At 36.0% G+C, this 19579-nt stretch overlaps 1 protein-coding gene across 1 annotated transcript; it reads left to right on the forward strand.

The window, feature by feature from the left end:
- Positions 1-4426: 4426 nt before the first annotated feature.
- On the forward strand, positions 4427-18636 carry LOC147854848 (ubiquitin C-terminal hydrolase 13-like). Its single transcript, XM_087331423.1, has 32 exons — positions 4427-4592; positions 4946-5009; positions 5470-5620; positions 5710-5867; positions 6005-6270; positions 6374-6592; positions 6670-6778; positions 7408-7523; positions 7617-7715; positions 10989-11098; positions 11184-11258; positions 11371-11449; positions 11542-11688; positions 11779-11859; positions 11956-12075; positions 12192-12314; positions 12405-12482; positions 12567-12658; positions 12734-12842; positions 15136-15204; positions 15322-15432; positions 15524-15579; positions 15650-15827; positions 15938-16039; positions 16140-16211; positions 16291-16356; positions 16430-16495; positions 16578-16664; positions 16735-16848; positions 17290-17364; positions 17771-17857; positions 17933-18636. Exons 1-32 carry the CDS (start codon positions 4566-4568, stop codon positions 17972-17974), a joined length of 3348 nt encoding a protein of 1115 aa, XP_087187549.1. The 5' UTR covers positions 4427-4565; the 3' UTR covers positions 17975-18636.
- Positions 18637-19579: the final 943 nt, after the last annotated feature.

Raw genomic sequence — 19579 nt, forward strand, 5'->3', positions numbered from 1 at the left:
TTTTGCTCCAGTGGGCATCCACATAAGATGGAATTATCGTGTCCCTACAAGGATTTGTATATAACACTCTCATCTGTAAAATTTTATAACTAATGAAAGGTGTTTTTTTCATAGAAAAGAAGAAGAAGAAATGCATTATCAATGTTCACGTTGTTGGTATATTTTTATAGTTGTAGAGAAAAAGGACTTTCAACAAACGATAATTATCTTATTATATACCACATAATAAATGAGAGTTGAAATGTGCCTTTATATGGAATTGAGTTCCAAGTGCACATGCAACATTCGTAATGCTATTTGCCCCATAAAACTCCTAATAGATTTTATTTTTTTGTATGATATTTAATATAGACAAGTTTTTATGCTTGAATAGTATAGTTGATGACTTATAATAAAGTGATATTTTGTTCAATTAAGGGGAAACTCTCATTTAATCACAATACTTGTAAGCTTGATCAACATCCCCTCTTGGGCACATCTTTACATTATGAAGTTTACCTGCCTTTTCTATAATGTGAATAACGTGCAATTTAGAAGATTTTTGTGAGGATGTTTGCAAATTCGTCTTCAAAATGTTATACTTCAACCGTACAATCACTTTTCACAACCATAATGACAATAGCCTTCTATATGTGTGGCCTTAGCATGAAAAGTTATATTTTTCTCCAACATTATTGAGCTTGTATTATATCCCAATATTTGAATGGCATTTGAACAAGAACTCTAAGGTCTTTTGACAATATATCCATCCACGCAATCGATAGGATGCTCGTACAAAAACATTGTATTCAAATTATATTTAGTTTAAAGTAATAGTCGATTATTTCCTTTACATTATTGCATAACTAAACCAACACACAATTCCACTTCCCCTTCTATTTATGCTTTTTCTTCTATCCAACTATTGTAATGATCTTCACTCCGATGATACATTTGATGCATACATAGAAACTATGCATATTAGTTGTCCTTTGAACAATATATTAACCATGAGTATCTCTTATCACGATTTGTGGTTGATAAGTACCTCAAATAAATATTGATCTTGAAAATCATCTACATTTATCTTTTCTTTGCATGATTGATTATCCTTCATACCAAAATCAGACCCAACATGTTTCTCTCATTATTCTTAGTTGCACATTAAACATCCCATTGAACCAAAACCAAAGTATCCCACAATTCCTGCATTTTAAAGTGTAACAAATCCCTTGTACATTCCATGTTGTCGCCTTTGCTCGTTATTAATCTCTTGAGAACTCAACTTGTCCCTCTCTCTACTCATGCATTTTTAAGTGTAACAAATCCCTTGTACATTCCATGTTGTCGCCTTCGCTCATTATTAATCTCTTGAGATCTCAACTAATGATGTTGTTGCTAATTCTAAGAACAAATTCCCCAAAATCACATAATAACTAAATAGAAAATTTGTTGAATGTTGTATTTGTATTTGTTTATCGTAAGGCAAACATATCCTCCGTTGTTGGTGAAAAGATGACTTCATTAAGGAAGGTATTTAGATGCCTGAATGTAGAATCCACTAAATGGTTTTGTTTCTCTCTTTTACACTCTACTCAAACACCTAAATAAAATTGCGTTGCATATATTATTGGTACCCATAACCTTTGCTCATCCATGAACTCATTACCTTTCCCCCTTTTCCTTGATGATAACTTGATTGTCCCGCCTCCATATCCTTCTTCTAAACGTCCAAATATCCCATTTTTAATACATTGTATTGTTTCTATTGATGCATCGATTATTACACTACCATTTCAAGTGGAGGATTGTCGATGCTTATCACCTTGTGCAAACATCCACCATAATTTGACCCAGTTCACCACATTGAAAGTATTGTCATGTAAACATACCCCATTTAAAGCAAATATATGTATGATGCATCCCAAATGGACATATCCTTGACGAAGTACGTTGTTATCTTCCAATATTCTAAAGAATACATATCCAATCTCGAATTCATGTGTTCAAGGCACCAAAAATCTCTCTGACCTACCCATTGTCAACTTTTACAATCATGTGATTGAGATGTCACATTTTATTTCCACCACACATGACATTCTCACTTAGAGGTTTCTTAATACTCTGGTAAAGTCATAAAGGGCATCACATTTACAATACTTCTCTCAAATAACAAAAACAATTGGTTGATTAGCTCATCTCTTTGTTCATGGGACATTGAAAGCACCTCAAAAACTCTATGAGAAGTAGCATAAATGTCCTAAACACTAGCTTCTAACAAGTCTTTATGCAACTATTGTTTAACCCAATAAGGCGATGATATGTCTACACATTAAAACAATATCATACCTCTATTAAAAAAGTTTCGAAAAAAAACGATCATAAGACATCCTTGGTATCTATCTTCACATCTAATCAAATAGATACTTTGTCTCTTTGTGTTGTTCCTTTAAAGCTTTCTCCTGATGTTACTTGTTTCTATAAATCCATCTCTCCCTTCCCCCCTCACGAGTCACCCACAACCCACATACCTAATATCACATTGTTAACATTGAATTTTAATTATTTGAGGTTTACCAAATTTCTCTTCATACAATCTTCAATATAAGAGAGCTACGATAAATGCTTCTATTTACATATTGATTGTTTATATATCATGTATTGGTTAGGTTATTAATATCTTACTATACAATGCAATTTTCTACAACACAAAGGTGCTAAACAATGATAAAATTATGGCAAAAAAATACAAACTAATGGAATCCCCCAAATTGGCACCCAATTCCCAAAATGGCACTGAAACAAAATTTCCAAAATGTCTTAAGTTAATGCTTGCTACGATTGATTGCTTAACGAGTACTTTTTCTTTCATTAGTTAAATGGGTTAACTTTCATGTTTTTTTGAATCTTAATTCCACAAATGTAATATGAGTAGTTGATATGCTAGATATCAACTTGGATATGCTCATTGGAATCACTCTAGTTTATATGTATGCAACATGTGGAAGTTTATCAAATGCATATAAATTGTTCGATGGGTTGAGATTCCTCAATGTAGGTGCCGATCACAAGGCTTTACATGAAGGCATGCTCGTACATGCTGAAATCATGTCTTACACAAGACAGGATGGGGAAGTATTTTGTAGTTGATATGCTTTTTAAAACTAACGGAAGGATATGTTTTCTGGGAAAAAACAAAATAAAAAAATATGAGTAGTTGCCAATTAGTTAACAATGATTTGCTTCATCAATAATATCACTCAAGCAATTGATAATTAAAAATGAGCATTTGTTCATGAATCTTTTCGAGTTACTTGCAATTCCGATTAAAAATTTTAGATGATAAATTGAAGGGTCCTTGCAAAAATTAAACGGTGATTTCTCCTCCAAATCAATGAAAAAGTCATGCGCAACAAAAAACAAAGTTGTTGCAAAGGAGGTCCATGCTAGTTAATAGATCCCCAATTGTCCTTTATTTCTTCAAATGCCACCCCAAAATCATTATTTCTCTAAATGACCTAGTCAATCCTTTAGTAAAAGTAAAAAAGATGACGAATCAATTGTATTTAACTTGCAACCTGCAAAACCTTACCCACCCATGACATACAACCATGTTAGATATAACCAAACGACCCTAAATTGATCCTCAAGGGAGAGGAAAGAGGATGAATGTACTACATATACTTGCAACCTACAAAAACTTTCCAACATCTAACAAATGAGCGCTTGATATACAAGCCAATGTGCTCCTCCATGTAATGGAGCTATTGGGGTATATTGGATCCCCAAAAAAAGAGAGATGGATTGATTGCATAATATACATTCACCTCATTAATGCTTGACATGCGAGAAACTAGTATCCCATGCATGACCGGTTTGCTCAGCCTCATCATTTAGATAGTGTTGGGATCGCGTTTGTGTGTGCGCATGTCGAATCAACAATCTCTTAGTGGGCATGCTCGTTGGCCCTCCCCACCCACCCCTCGAGGAGGTAGGTCGCTTGTCCGAGTTAGCTACCTCCCATACGACGCACTCGGGTAAGGTTATCCAATGGAAACCAGAAGGTCATGGGTTCAACCCCCCCCTACATTCCATAGTGGCATCAACTAAAATTATGAGAATATGTATGAAGTAAATGAAGAGGTGAGAAAATTGGGCTTTGAACCCAAGACCTAGGACTATTTAGTAAGTAGTCTAGCAACTTCCTACACTATAGCAGTCTATAAGTAATAGAGAAGAGAGAGAGAGAGAGAGAGAGCTTTGCATGAAATAACAGAAAAGGAAAGGGTCATTTTTGTAAATTATGGAAACCCCCTCTCTCTCTAAAGTGAAGGGCTATTTTTGTAAATGATGGAAACCCCGTCTCTCGTTTTTATGATTAACCCTTCTCTCTCAAGAATTTCTTCTTCTTTATTCTTCTTCTTCTTCTTCTTCTTTTGTTGTTGTTTTCCCGTCCACACTCAGAGAGAGAAAGAGAGAGAGAGAGACACACACACACACACACATACACACTCGCTCAGACCCGCCATGTCCACGCCCATTTCTTCTCTTTCTTCTTCTTCTTCTTCTTCTTCTTCTGCCTCGTGATGACGATCATGGCTAGAGCTCTGGAGGTAAGGCTTCATCAGTAAACAGATAAAAACAAAAAAACACACATCTTTGCTTTTCGCTCTCTTTCTGTCTCTGTGTTTTGCTTCACACATCATCCCATCTATTGTTGTTGTTACCGCCTCTGCTGCTTTTTTCCGCTTATTATTATCTTCATTACACCTGCTTTTGTTGTTTCCCCCCATCCCCCTGAGCAACTAAACTCAAATCTGTCGTTTGTCTCTGGTAAATAAATCTGGAGCAGCCGATCTGAGGTTCGAGTATTTGGCTCCTTAGGAAACAATTTTTATTTTTATTTTTAAAGTCGATCAATTTCTTTGCGCCTTTAATTTCATCTTTTCTCTCTCTCTTTTTACAGGAAGACGATGAAGACATGCCTCCCGCCCCTGCAGATTATCCCGATGGAGTTGAAGAGGTGGAAGGTATGCAGATTCATTCCTGCATTTTCGTTTCATTATGATGTGGATGTTTTCTTTCCCTTTCTTCTTCTTTCACTGAAGATATTTACTCGAGGATAATATGTTATCAAGTTTTTCTGTCCGTACCATCGAGGAAGAATCATACCATCCTCGAGGATTTATTATACCATTGTGGAGGATGTGGCATACCATTTTTTGTTGTCCTTATCATCGAGTATTCATGATATCACCATATCTGTTCTCGTCGTTTAGGGTTTAGTTTATTAATAATCATTTGTCGTCCTAATCATTTTTATGTGTATTGTATCACCAATTTGCTGCCCCTATCATCGAGGTTCTAGCAAAATAATTTTAACTTTTCCTTATCATATCATAAATATCACATTGGTACCGTGGATGTGAAATCTTCAGTTCATTGTAACATTGCCCTTATCATTTTATAACTATCGCATTTTCCATGTAGCACAACCAGGAGTTATCCCTACAGTTGAGAATCAGCCCCAGCCCCTGGAGGATCCTTTCCAGGGTAAGTTCACATGGAGAATTGAGAATTTCTCCAAAATCAACGTACGTAAACATTACTCTGATACCTTCGTGATCGCCGGATACAAATGGTAATGAAAGACCTACTTCTCTTAACGTTTTCTGGTGAATCTCTTAATTGGGGGAGGAGTATATATTTGTGGATCTATGTTATGTGCAGGAGAGTTCTTATCTTTCCCAAAGGCAACACTGTGGATCACCTGTCATTATATCTAGATGTAGCTGACTCTTCGGATTTACCCTATGGATGGAGTAGATATGCTCATTTCAGTCTTGCGGTCTTGAATCAGTTGGATCCAAAATCAATAATACGAAAAGGTATGAGTAAATTTACAATAAGGGAAGTTGAAAAAGAGCATATTGATGCAAAAATCAAGCAGTCTATGACCATGGATGTTGATGATTAGCAATTTCATGTGGACCACTTATTTTATGCAATGATGTTGGTTTTCTAGAAACTCAGCATCAGTTTACGGCACGTGAGAGTGATTGGGGATTCACATCCTTCATGTCCCTCCATGATCTCTATGATCCATCGCGTGGCTATTTGGTCAATGATGTATTAATTATAGAAGCAGATGTAAATGTCCGAAAGATGGCCGATTACATGGCATATGACTCCAAGAAGGAGACTGGCTTTGTTGGCTTAAAGAATCAAGGGGCCACATGCTATATGAATTCTCTCCTTCAGACTTTGTATCATATTCCCTATTTCCGTAAGGTTGATCACCGATTCCATTCTTATCTTTGTTTCTAAATTAGATGTACCATGTATTTGTATCTTCTGCATAACTAAAATTTGGTGCATGCATCTTTATGATCAGGCTGTTTATCACATGCCTACTACAGAAAATGACATACCTTCAAACAGTATTCCGTTAGCTTTACAGAGTTTGTTCTACAAAATTCAGTACAGTGACTGCAGTGTCTCAACAAAAGATCTCACAAAGTCTTTTGGTTGGGACACATATGATTCATTTATGCAGCATGACGTTCAAGAACTGAACCGAGTTCTGTGTGAAAAACTTGAAGATAAAATGAAGGTATTATAATCTGAATAGTGAAATAATTAATGTGCAAAGTGAGTTTTACTAAGAAAGATGGCTATTATATTCAACAGGGAACTGCAGTAGAAGGTACTATACAACAACTTTTCGAAGGACATCACACAAATTACATAGAGTGTATAAATGTGGAGTACAAATCAAACCGGAAGGAATCATTTTATGGTATGTTTGCTGATTAAATCGAATATAAATGCTGGTGACTGTAGAACTTCAATAAATGTGCTTAGGCCAATTGCAAATACTGCGTGCAGTTGCACCATTCTTTAACAGAGTAGGAAAGTACAATGTAAAACACTGAGTAGCCCACATGGGGATTTTTTTCATTTATTCTGTGTGATAGAAGCTTGCAGCTATCCTTAGCAGAACTATGATATGAAAGGGATTAATATAGTTATTTTAACTAAACAAATTCTAATAGGATGTATCGATATTTGTGTCACAATATATTGCGTAATGCATCATAACCACAACGTGCAACCTGCCTCCGTGAAACACTTTCTTACGTTGCAGATTCCTGTACATTTGTGAAAAATGTAGTTTCGAAGTGGCCCCAGCTCAAAGCTTTATTGCATAGTGAGTGAGCTTTAATGTATTCTTACTAAAGAGGCTGGAGTTCCTTGTGAGAGTAGTTGGTCATCTTAAATCACTCTTTAAGGAGTAGATGGAAGTTTTGGCTTGACCTCATAAAACTGTTAAATGATGTATAGCTCTAAAAAGTAAGGGTTATGAAATTAGAAAATTTAGTTTTACGCAAATTATTTGTTAAAAACTCTGATTCATGGGATATGCAGATTTGCAGCTTGATGTAAAAGGTTGTAAGGACGTCTATGCCTCTTTTGACAAATATGTAGAGGTCGAGAAGTTGGAGGGTGACAACAAGTATCATGCTGAGCAGTATGGGTTGCAGGTTATTTGAGGAAATAGGAATCAAATTATGCTTTCTCAACATAAAGGTCTCAATTTTGTTATCTGATTTAAGTTTTCCTAATTTTTTTTATAGGATGCTAAAAAAGGTGTCCTTTTCTGTGACTTCCCTCCGGTGCTTCAGCTGCAATTGAAACGTTTTGAATATGACTTTACCAGAGATGTCATGGTCAAGGTAAGCTGATCTTTTTGTGTGTTGCAGTCAATTGATTATCAGGAAAAACTACTATTTCCACGTGTCTTGGTTGCTGAAAATCTAGGTAATTTACTTGCTTGTTCTGTTTATATTTTATTATAAATGGGTGAATACATCTTATTATTCTGTTCATCTTGTAGAAGTACAGAAGTATCATTTTACTGATTTGTTGATGCAATTGTTTCTCTTTTTCATGATATGGTGCTCTTGTGATCAAAGATGATATCATCAGAATTTTTTTGCCTGTCCATTAAGGCTACAGCTATTTCAAACAAATATCTTATTTTATGGATTTATTAACTCTTTCTTAGAATAGTTAGGGCCGGAGTCATAAATCCTTGTTTGACGACTGGTTTTTATCATCTTCCCTGAATGATGAATAAAATTTGCTTAGCCACATGCCTAACATTTGTGTATGGTCAATTACAACTAAGTCTCCTAAAGGCTGTCTGGACTCTGCATATTGTGCTTTACTTGGTATGACAGGTCACAACACCAATATATGCTATTGATAGGAAGTTTGCAAATTGGTAGTAAGGTTTTCTGTCATACTGTCAGATCAGTGATTGAGTGTAAAAAGGACCATGGAATATTATTGAACTAGTTGGGGCTTAGACAAGCACCATACTTCATATAATATTGGACACAGTTTGGACACATATTGAGAGGTGCTAAGGTGTGGCTACTCATCAAGTAGCAGCAAGGTTAATTGATTGCAGCAGAGGCGAATGGGTAATGCTTTCCATTGCATCAAACAATTTCAGAATGTGTGGTCTGTCGTGAAGAGGCGTTTTTTGTTCTTCTTTATGAATATTTCTTAACTATTTTTTTTTGGGTAAGTGCTCCCTAGAGTTTCTGAAATTGGACAATATGACATTGTATGGCCAGTGTGAAAGAATGTAAGGCCATTGATCCATAGACCACAGCAGACAGCCAACAGGTTCTAGTTTCGGCATATAGTCATTCCACTGCATTGGGTTTTAATGTGCAAAAGTTCCTTATAAAACCACTTTAGAAATTGGTGGTTGGTAAGTTATACTAGCTGGTTTGATTGATAATTACCACTCCAAATAAATAAATCCAGCCAGTATAACCAGGTGAGAGGAATCTAGCCTATTGAATGACAAATCAACTCACAGAAAGTCAGAAATCATTAGAAGTCACTTTGTTATTTATATAAGATTTGTCTGGTGGTGAAATTCTAGCCAAATTGGCAGTTGTAAGTTATACTAGCTGGTTTTATTCTTATATGCTAGAAAGACATCTGAGTATGGGATAATGTATACCGATTGGAAAATGAAAGAAGTAGATCAGCCCCAGAATACCTCTCTTTAGGAATATGGTTCATTAGAAGTCACTTTGTTATTTACATCAGATTTGTCTGGTGGTGAAATTCTAGCCAAATTGGTGGTTTAGGGTTTTATTTCTATATGCTAAAAAGACATCTGAGTATGGCATAGTGTATTCTGATTGGAAAATGAAAGAAGTAGATGAACCCCAGAATGCCTCAGTATAAGCTCCTCTTTTTCCACTTGCTACACGATGGATTTATTGTTAGGTCATCCTACGTGGATACACAATTTTCATATGCTTCATAGTGTGATAGGGAAGCCCAAGACCTCTTCACGTCAGTTAGAGATTGAGACATGCCGGTATGCACGCAAAGCTATGGAAGAATGGATCTACTAATTGTGCCACCAGGATATGGAATCAGAGGAACACCTTCTCTGCTATTGCAGTTCTTTTTTCTGAAATAAGGTTGACACGCGACAACCTTTTTCAACAAGGCTTTGGTTTATCAATTGTGCTACCAATATGTGGAATCAGAGGAACATTATGGATGCCATTGTAGTTCTTTCTGTGCTCTTTAAGGATGAGATACTACTACCTCTTCCAACAAGGCTTTGGTCTGCCAATTGTGCCACCAGGATGTAGAATCAGAGGAATGCCATGTCTGCCATTGTGGTTTTTATGAAATAAGGAGGAGATAATATACCTCTTCCAACAAGGCTTTGGTCCACTCTGCAAGATATTGGACTGCAAAGAAAGAAAGAAAGAAAGAAAGAAAGAAATTGTTGTTTGAGACACTTATTGCTATAAATCAAGAGACAGAAATAGCGAAAGAAAGATATATTAACGTCTTTTAAGAGGCCAAATGGCCTATATGACCAAATAAGAGATTCCATCTTATGTGTTGTCTCGTCTTTGAGAACAACTAACAAAAATAATTGCTACTAAGTAGAGAAGTAAATAAGATAAAAAGTGACTAAAGAATCTTGTTATCGGTACATGCAAGATTCTCAAGTCCGATATATTGTCTTTGAAAGATCTATAACATAGGTCAATCTGGAATGGAGAGGTTTTCGAAGTGAGGGAAGCACTTGTGATGGCAGGAAATAATGTCCTTGCTATTGCCCCATTTATTCTAACCCTTTCCCTATGTCCTGGTTGGGAGTCCATTCATGTAGCCCTTGATTGACTTGTAGCATTAGGAGTGATGGGGCTAAAGGAATTTGTGATTGTTCTTTGTTGAAGAGCTTATGTGGCTGTACTGCTGTTTTTCATCACTTTTCCCTGTGCTGCTTGTGTTCTTGCAAGAAAAGACCCAAGCACCATTAGTCCTCATATTCCATTACCATGCGTAGTGGGCCAAAAAGAAAGAAAGGAAAATAATAGAGGTCAAAATGGCCGTATGAGACTAAATGAGAGATTGCATCTTAAAACGTTGTTGTCTCATCTAGCTACCTTAGCAATCAACATTTTGAGGTTAAATGAACTCAAATTTCTGCCTTCGAAAAATCTCCATGGTCCAATCCAAGTTGGAGTGGTCTCCAAGGTGAGGAAAGTACCTTCAATGCTGGGGGATGGTAATGCTCTTCCTTTTCAATAACAAGGGTGATATGGTTGTGGTTCAAATGGCTGTGGCCTTCATGCATCAGAAATTGCTATTGCCTGATCTAGTGTAAACTCTTCTGAATGTTTTGTTTGACTCTACTTGTGTTGCCCATGTTTGACTTGGATTAGATTAGATATATTCTTAGCGTCCATAGAGAGGCCAACATTGATCCCTGTTTGACTTGTAACATGAGGAGTGATATTTCAAAAGGAAGTTGTGATGGTTCTTGTTGATGAGGTTTTGTGGTCGTATTCTTGTCCTTCAACAACTCTTGTAGCTTTTTATTTTTTATTTTCATAATTTTGATCATATAACAAATTACTGAAATCGTGGATATTTTTTGGTTTGTAATGTAGATCAATGATAGGTATGAATTTCCGTTGGAACTTGATTTAGATATAGAGAATGGTAAGTATTTGTCACCAGAAGCAGATCGCAGTATTCGCAACCTGTACACATTGCATAGGTAAGATGATAAAAATATAATTTTTCTTAGTTGAGGAAAACAAAGCGGTCACTATGAGTTTAATACCATCTGCTTTTTATGGTAGTGTTCTAGTTCATAGTGGTGGCGTGCATGGTGGCCATTATTATGCTTTTATCAGACCTACACTCTCTGATCAATGGTATGCTACTCTTTCTTGAAAATCGTAAGAGAAATAGATATCATAACTTAATAGCTACTTCAATGTGCTGTCATGTATATTATGATGAAAACTTTTGAATTTTTCTCACTAGGTTTAAGTTTGACGATGAACGTGTCACAAAGGAGGATGCTAAGAGAGCCCTGGAGGAACAATATGGTGGTGAGGAAGAGGTATGCACAATGTCAATTTTACAGATCTGTACATATAGACCATTTGCAATTTTATGTTTATATAAATTTATTTCTATTTGTCATTTGCCCAGCTTCCACAAATGAATCCAGGTCTCAACAACCCACCCTTCAGGTTTACAAAGTATTCAAATGCATACATGCTTGTTTACATCAGATATTCAGATATGGACAAAGTTGTATGCAATGTCGATGAAAAAGATATTGCAAAACACTTGAGGGTACTTTAAATTTTGACATAATTTTAGTTAGCTTCCTTTCTATTTGTTATATGCGTCTCCATTCTGTTTTAATAATATATGTATCTTCAGGTGAGGCTGAAAAAGGAACAAGAAGAAAAAGAAAGAAAGAAGAAAGAAAAAGCAGAGGCTCATCTCTATACAATCATCAAGGCAAGAGAATCTCCCGTTTTATCATAATTTATCGAACCGCATTATGACTAATGTTATTCTTTTGAGGTTGTGTGTGCCTAATGTTATTCTTTTTAGGTAGCATGTCATGAGGACCTTGCAAATCAAATTGGAAAGGAAATTTTCTTTGATCTGGTTGATCATGACAAGATCCAAGGTTTCAGGGTCCAAAAACAAACACCATTTAAAGTATTTAAGGCATGTTCTATTATGGTTTTTATCATATGTATGTTATTACTTGATTTGGGTAGTGTAGTATTGAAAATATGCAGCTTTAGATAACTGAATTCTATTGCTTCTCATGTAATACACAGGAGGAAATTGCCAAGGTAATGGGAATTCCTGTAGAGTGCCAACGCTTTTGGGTGTGGGCTAAGCGTCAAAATCATACATACCGCCCAAATCGGCCCCTGAATGAATCAGAGGAGTCTCAGTCTGTAAGTTTGCAATATGTGCGCATGCTATAAATCATGTGCCTCAAGGAATGTTGTTTTGAATAATAGTTTTATACATTATATACTTTGCAGGTAGGGTTCCTAAAGGAATCCTCTAGCAAAGCATACAATGCTGATCTTAAACTATTTCTGGAAGTCGACAGAAGCAAGGTTTACAACGTAGTGAAATTCATTTTTAATATATAATGATTCTGACTAGTTGTTGAGAAACAAATTTTTGTCTTAACTTATCAGGATCAAGGAACCCCTCAAAAGCCACCCGTTAGGACCAGAGAGGATATACTACTATTTTTCAAGCTGTATGATCCGGTGAAGGAAGTATTCTGGTAATTCCTTCTCATTTCCTTTTAGTTTAGCGTTTTTATATAATTTTGAAACTCATTTTTTTGCTGAATTCACAGCTATGTGGGGAGAATGTTTGTAAAAGCTGGAGGTAGACCTCGTGAAATTGTAGAAAAACTCAATGAAATGGCTGGTTTTCCTACGAATGAGGAAATTGACCTTTATGAGGTTTAAAACTTTGACTTATGCTGCATTATGTCAATTAACCCTTTCTATTTTCTTCCTGATCCTTTCACAGTAAACTGAATTATATTTTTGCTGCTCTACTTTTAATGTCCTATAAAATTCAGCTTGCATTTTAGTTTTTTGCATTTACATGAATTTATGCTGCTTGTTTAACATGAAGTCATTTGGCATTCCTTAAATAGTCTTCTAGAAGTGCTTTTGGGTGTAGTAATTAATTAGCTTGATCTCTCTTGATGCGTCAGAGACATCTTTGCATCATTAATATCTGCATCAAAATTGAAATGAAAGATATTTAAAATTTAACTTGATGTTAATGTTCACATATCCCTAAGTGTACTTCCTTGAAGTGGCTATTTATCTGGAGTGTAGGTCTGAATTAGAACTATTTTTATAGATATTTAAAGCTAGCATATTGTGGTTATGTTTACATGTTCCTGTGTGTTTGTTCTGAATTGGAATTTTGTTTTCCTTGTCTCACTCTTACCGTTCACATATATCCCTAAGTGTACTTCCTTGAAGTAGCTATTTATCTGTAGTGTAGGTCTGAATTAGAACTATTGTTATAGATATTTAAAGCTAGCATATTGTGCTTACGTTTACATGTTCCTGCGTGTTGGTTCTGAATTGGAATTTTGTTTTCGTTGTCTCACTCTTACCGTTCACCCGTGTACTAGGCCATTAAAGGCCATTATCATCTGGCACCAAGGGTAGCTCCCTTGCTTGAATTAGCCAATGGTAGAGATCTTCTGAAGGCATAAGTTTGTACATCTAAACTCAGAATGTTAAGTCTTAGCTAAAATACTTGTCTGGTATAATAGTTCTACCAATCTAGCTATATTTATTTTGATTTCTACCCGGAGATGACAGAACATTTAAAGATGTAATCTGTCGTTCAGTCTCATAGGTCAAATTGGCCTTGTAAAACATCTTATATATCTCAATGATGGCAGACTCGAGAAATTGTATTCAGTGCGATGCGTAGTGCAAACTTTGCCATGTGGAAGTGAGGTTTGTAAATCTGTATTTAAGGGTTGCGAGCACAACTCTATGTAAGGCTTCTAGAAACTCGAAGGTGGCCTAGTTTTATGCCCCACCTCATCAAAGCCTAGTTTTATACCATAGAAATACTACAAACATATTTCTTTCAAACATCAAGGTTGAAGCCATCTCGAAACAGTAGGCAAAATTGCTTCTTGAAGAATATTTTGATGTTGTACTCAGCCACATTGGAAGCCTTGCACATGAAATGGGGAATTTTTCAACATAGATCTACGTATGAGTACTATTGTAGCTGCACTAATACTCAATATTCAGAAAAGTTTCAAGGAAGAATGGCTGATTCCCAAGCTCACGTTTAAAACTTAGCACCTTGCCTAGTTCATTTCAAAACAGGGAAGCGTGCTCCTTAACACTTGTTGGTCACATGATCATTTTCACCCATCACGAACATTAATATGTTAATTATTAGTCAGAGCTGTCATTTACGAGGGTAGAGCCCACACGAAACTGATTTTGTTGCTTTGTGGGTTTAAACAAAGCTTTTGAAATCCCCTATGACTCTTGACTCCACTGTCAAAGAAGAAGATACAGTTGGTGGGTGCTTGGATTCCTATTCTGTTATATGCAGATGGTATTGCACTTATAGGAAAGTCTCCTGTTGACTTACAGAGACTGGGATTTTCTACGTTCCTTTTTGCAAGATGTTAACACTACAGCTTGGGAAAACGATGATGTTTAACACTACATCTCAGTGGATTAGGTCTGTGCCTGACATCATGTATGAAGACTAGAAAGAATGTCCTCACATAATCATTTCCAAGAGACTTGTACTACATGTGGCTATTGGATATTATTGTAACCCCTACAAAATCTTTATGGACTTGATTTGGGGTTTCTTCTCTGAACCATCATTGCAGATCTAGAGGAGTCTCCGATGGGTGAATATGGATGGAGACCTCTCGAGGATGCTTAGCTAATGAGTATCTGCTTTCTTATGCAGTTTTACTTCACTTACATTTATTTGGGTTGGAAATGCAAGACAACATTTAGCATAACATGTGGTTTGATAAGTAATTTAATGCTAGTTAAATTGGAAAGTTTTGTTGAAGTAACTTGTATATTTTGTTTATGGAATGAAGATCTTGATTTGAGGGTATTTTGTTATTATTGGTTTTGGTAATTTATCTATGCAGATTGCTTATTTCATCATTAATTATATGCCGGTTTCAAGTCAGAAGTTTATTGAATGGCTAACTACCTTCTTGGATATATGCAGGAAATAAAATTTGAGCCTAACGTCATGTGTGAACCTATTGACAAGAATGCCACATTCAAAGCATGCCAGGTGAATTTTGAGGGATATAGTTTAGTTTTGCTATGACTCTAATGTCATGTTACATCTACTGTTGCACATTTATTCCACATTCTATTGATTCCCTCACCCTCTCTAATTTTTGTTTAGCTGGAAGATGGTGACATCATTTGTTTCCAAAAATCCCTCAGACTTCAAGATGTGGCCCAATACAGGTTTCCTGACGTTCCAGCCTTCTTGGACTATGTACATAATAGGCAGGTATGTAAACAGCGACATTATCTGGTAATGTGAATATTTTGACTTGGTTTTTCATGTTTTCCAAATACACTAATCTATGCTGTCTTACAAGGTTGTGCATTTTCGACGATTGGAGGCACCAAAGGAAGAAGGCTTTTTATTAGAATTGTAAGTGGCGTTTCCCTTTAATCATACACTTTCTTTCTTTGCAAGAAACTCATAATAGTTTGTTCAACAGGTCTAAACAGCATACATATGATGATGTTGTGGAGAAAGTCGCATGTGAATTGGGTGTTGATGATCCCTCAAAAATCAGGCTTACGGCCCACAACTGCTATTCACAGCAACCTAAACCTCAACCAATTAAGTACCGCGGTGTTGACCGGCTAAGTGATATGCTTGTTCACTATACGCAGGTTCCATTTGATGAGGTTATATCATTTTGCATTTGAAGGCTCAGGTCATTCTAGAATCTGATTTCATGTCATATACTCGGTTTGTACTGAAGTTGCATTCGTATTTGTAGATCTCAGATATACTGTATTATGAGGTGTTGGATATGCCACTACCTGAACTGCAAGGCTTGAAAACATTGAAAGTCACATTCCACAATAGTCAAACAGATGAAGTTAGTACTTGTTATGATTGAATTTTTAATTAAGCGTGCAATGCCTTCTTTTGCTCAGAGCACTGTCTACCTTCTGATTATTTCGAATGTGTTGATACAGGTGTCAGTTCTAAATATTAGGCTTCCAAAGCAGAGCACCATTGGTGATGTTATTAATGAGCTTAAAGGGAAGGTAAGGGTGACCAATTAAGCTTCATGATTTCATGCTTAAGATGGGAGCTAGTTGCCATAAAAATATCGTCTGATGCAAGGTACAATTATCAAATCCGAAAGCAGAATTACGTATACTCGAAGTATTTTACCATAAGATCTACAAGGTAATATATGACTCCTGCACATTTTCGTGAGTGACGACGTCCAATAGAATTGAAACTGGACATTTTTCCACAGATTTTTGCATTGAATGAGAAAATTGAGAACATAAATGACCAATACTGGAGCTTGCGGGCTGAAGAGGTAACTGGATAGTTGCTATTTGTTGCATTTCATTTTGAAATTGTGTAAAATTAAGCTGGTCCCTGTTTTCCAAAATTTTCAGATTCCAGAGGAGGAATTGCAAATGGATCCTCACAGTAAAGCCATACACGTATACCACTTCTCACGGGATGTCACACAAAATCAGATGGTACTTGGCTACCTCCGTAATTAAGATACAGCTATTTGTTTTTTCTGTTTTGCTGATGTTGCATTTTCAGTTACAAAATTTTGGAGCACCATTCTTTATGGTTGTTCGTGAGAATGAGACGCTAGCCACACTGAAAGAACGACTGAAGAAAAAGCTGCAAGTTAGAGATGAAGAATTTGCTAAGGTGATAATATAATCCCAAAATTGATTCCTTCTATTATATCAGACTTGTGGGTACATAATACATATACTATTCGAGGCCTACTTTTTTAAGATGTCGTGAAAGTGTATATGTAGGCTGTATGGAACTTGTAAGCGTTTGGAGAAAAATGAACAAATGTGGTGTGAATTGATTCTTAATTCCATCTCAAACTGTCTGGTATTATCCTCAAATGTACAGCCTGAAATTTGCATGGTTGTATCAGGTTTTTGTGTCTAAAGTTTATAAACTTAAAAGTTCCAAACTCCAAACAGCTCGAAAGGGGTATGAAACATGTGGAAGTTGATTTAATTGAAACCATATCTCCTAAATTGTATTTCCAATTCCTGGTCGTTATTGTCATGGACCTTCTTTATGTAGTTTATCCAAATATTCACGTTTTTTTTGATGGATTGATTTTGACAGTGGAAATTTGCATTTGTATCGTTGGGCCGGCCAGAGTACCTTGAAGATGATGATGTTATAGCTACACGTTTTTTGGTAATTACATATTATTTGTTGGTTCAGATTATAGTCTAATTTAACATAATTCCGAAATTGTGCTCCAGTTCTACACATTCCTGAAATCCTTTCCACAGCATCAAATCTATGCTTACTTACTCTTTTTCTTTTCCTAATTAACCCTAGCAAAATTGAAAATGATTACTTGCTTATTAAAACCATGTGAATCTTTTTGCTTATGAGATTGAAAACGATGTCTTTGATCAATTGGAACAATGAAAAGGTTATCAATCTGATTTCTGCAAAAAATTAATAGTGATAGGCTGCATTATTTTGTTGCATATTGGGAGTCTGGTGAAAAAAAATGGATTTTTTTGAATCATTATAACCTGGAGAGCTGTTATTAATATACTTAAGGAAATCTGGTGTCTATTTTTTAAATTAGAAGCGAGATACTTACGGTGCTTGGGAACATTACTTGGGATTGGAGCATACAGACAATGCACCAAAGAGATCTCACCAGAGTAATCAGGTCTGCTACCCATCTTTCCTTGTTATGTTTATTTTTCACATGATTGTTATAATAACAAGAATTCTTATGCTGCAGACTCGTCACGCTTATGAAAAACCTGTTAAGATTTATAATTGATCAGACAGTTGTACTTGTAGTGATGTAATTCATGGAGGTTACATCAGACAGTTCGAAAGATTCATATGCTTCCATCAGATCAGTAAGAGAATTGTATATTGGTATTTTTGAAATATTGATGTTAACATACAGATGACATTGTCATCTGAGGACCACAAGTAGAGTTTTGTTTCCAATGCAGTTGGGGATGTGCTCATGATGGGGGTGAGAAGTAGTACATATGCACATCTATGATGGCCTACTGTCTATAATACCAGCACAATTGATAAAGTGGCCCCCTTCTTTTATTCGGCAAGATGAAGGGTACTTCTTTGCAGTCCTGGTAGCACTTCCAGGCATGCAGGTTTTTTGTGGAATTGTTACGGCATGATTGCTCATTTTGGAAAATGGTAAGGCACAATCCTTAATTAGTGTTATCTCTTTTTCCTCCACAATGCTGTCAGTGGCACAACTTTGAGGCAATCATTGTCTAGCATTTTTGTTTGCTAGAAACTCCCAAGGGTTTCTGTATATTTTATTTTTACACTAGTGTAATATTGTGCCTGTAAATGAACGGTCAAACTTGATATTTCCATGGAATAGCCATTATGATGGCTATTTTATCCTGTTAACCTGATCCGGTGATAAAGCCTTTATTTTGAGGCTTGAATTTTTGTGCATTATTTTTGCATGTCTTCTCAGGTGCTATTCATCTGTAAACTGCTGCAGATCCTCATTACTTTTAATATTATTGGTTACCATCCTTAATTTGTCTAAGGCATCTAAAGTCAAATAATAATTCTTAAGTGTGCATGATTCACCATTTTGATTGAAAAGAAACATTAGAGCCCGTGATTGGTGCAGTGTATGGGGGCATGGGTTATGTTGCTAATCTGGCTTTGAGATCAGACTGTCAAGATCAAGTCATAACCAGAAACATTAAATATTAGATATTCAACATTACTAGATAATAGATTAAGTGTTTACAAATGAAGGGAACAACACGTTTCATGCACGGGTATGATCTCCCACGCAATCAACCATTTCTGTTTTCAACTGCTTGCTTTATGATTAAATGCTCTCACTCCACTCGAAATGCTAGCTGTAATGAGTGGACACTTCTAAGAAAATGGTGGCAAGGGGAAGCTGGGTGTTCATTATAAGGAAAAAACCATCTTTGTTCCCCAATACTAGGTCTCCATTGTAGTGGTTTGCAGAGTTGTCTTGAAATTTCTATCAAGTTTTCTTTCTTTGTAGTTTTTTTACTGTAAATAGTGCTGTATTTAATCACAAAGGACTACCAAAGACGGTAGATTTACTGCCTATCTGCGCTATGGACTGTTATATTGTGGTTGATGGACTGTTATATTGTGGTTGATGCAACCAACAAATTTGATGTCTTTAGGTGATAAAAATCTCAAGATTTCTGACAGCAAGAATTACCAAAGTGACCTACCACATATTCCAACTCTGCCTGGGTTTACTTTGAAATGTTGCTTGTAAAAACAGAATTCTCTTAGTAGCCATATGAGCTACGACCATTCAGATTCAGATTGTGGCACCTCCCTATCTCTTTGCAGTATGTGATTCCATGCCGAAGACGTATGTTCTTCTATAGTGTAATCA

This window comes from Azolla caroliniana, unplaced genomic scaffold (genome assembly GCF_043228905.1).
Source record: "Azolla caroliniana isolate FFs.n. ecotype wild unplaced genomic scaffold, voAzoCaro1.0.p SCAF_15, whole genome shotgun sequence".
Lineage (NCBI taxonomy): Eukaryota > Viridiplantae > Streptophyta > Polypodiopsida > Salviniales > Salviniaceae > Azolla > Azolla caroliniana.

Bases quoted from the DNA above. Each gene is read 5' to 3' on its own strand.
- LOC147854848 (XM_087331423.1), top strand. From the start codon at position 4,566: ATGACGATCATGGCTAGAGCTCTGGAG. The intron at 15,205-15,321 runs GTGAATTTTGAG...ATTTTTGTTTAG, and splicing joins CCACATTCAAAGCATGCCAG to CTGGAAGATGGTGACATCAT. The intron at 16,496-16,577 runs GTAACTGGATAG...CAAAATTTTCAG, and splicing joins GGAGCTTGCGGGCTGAAGAG to ATTCCAGAGGAGGAATTGCA.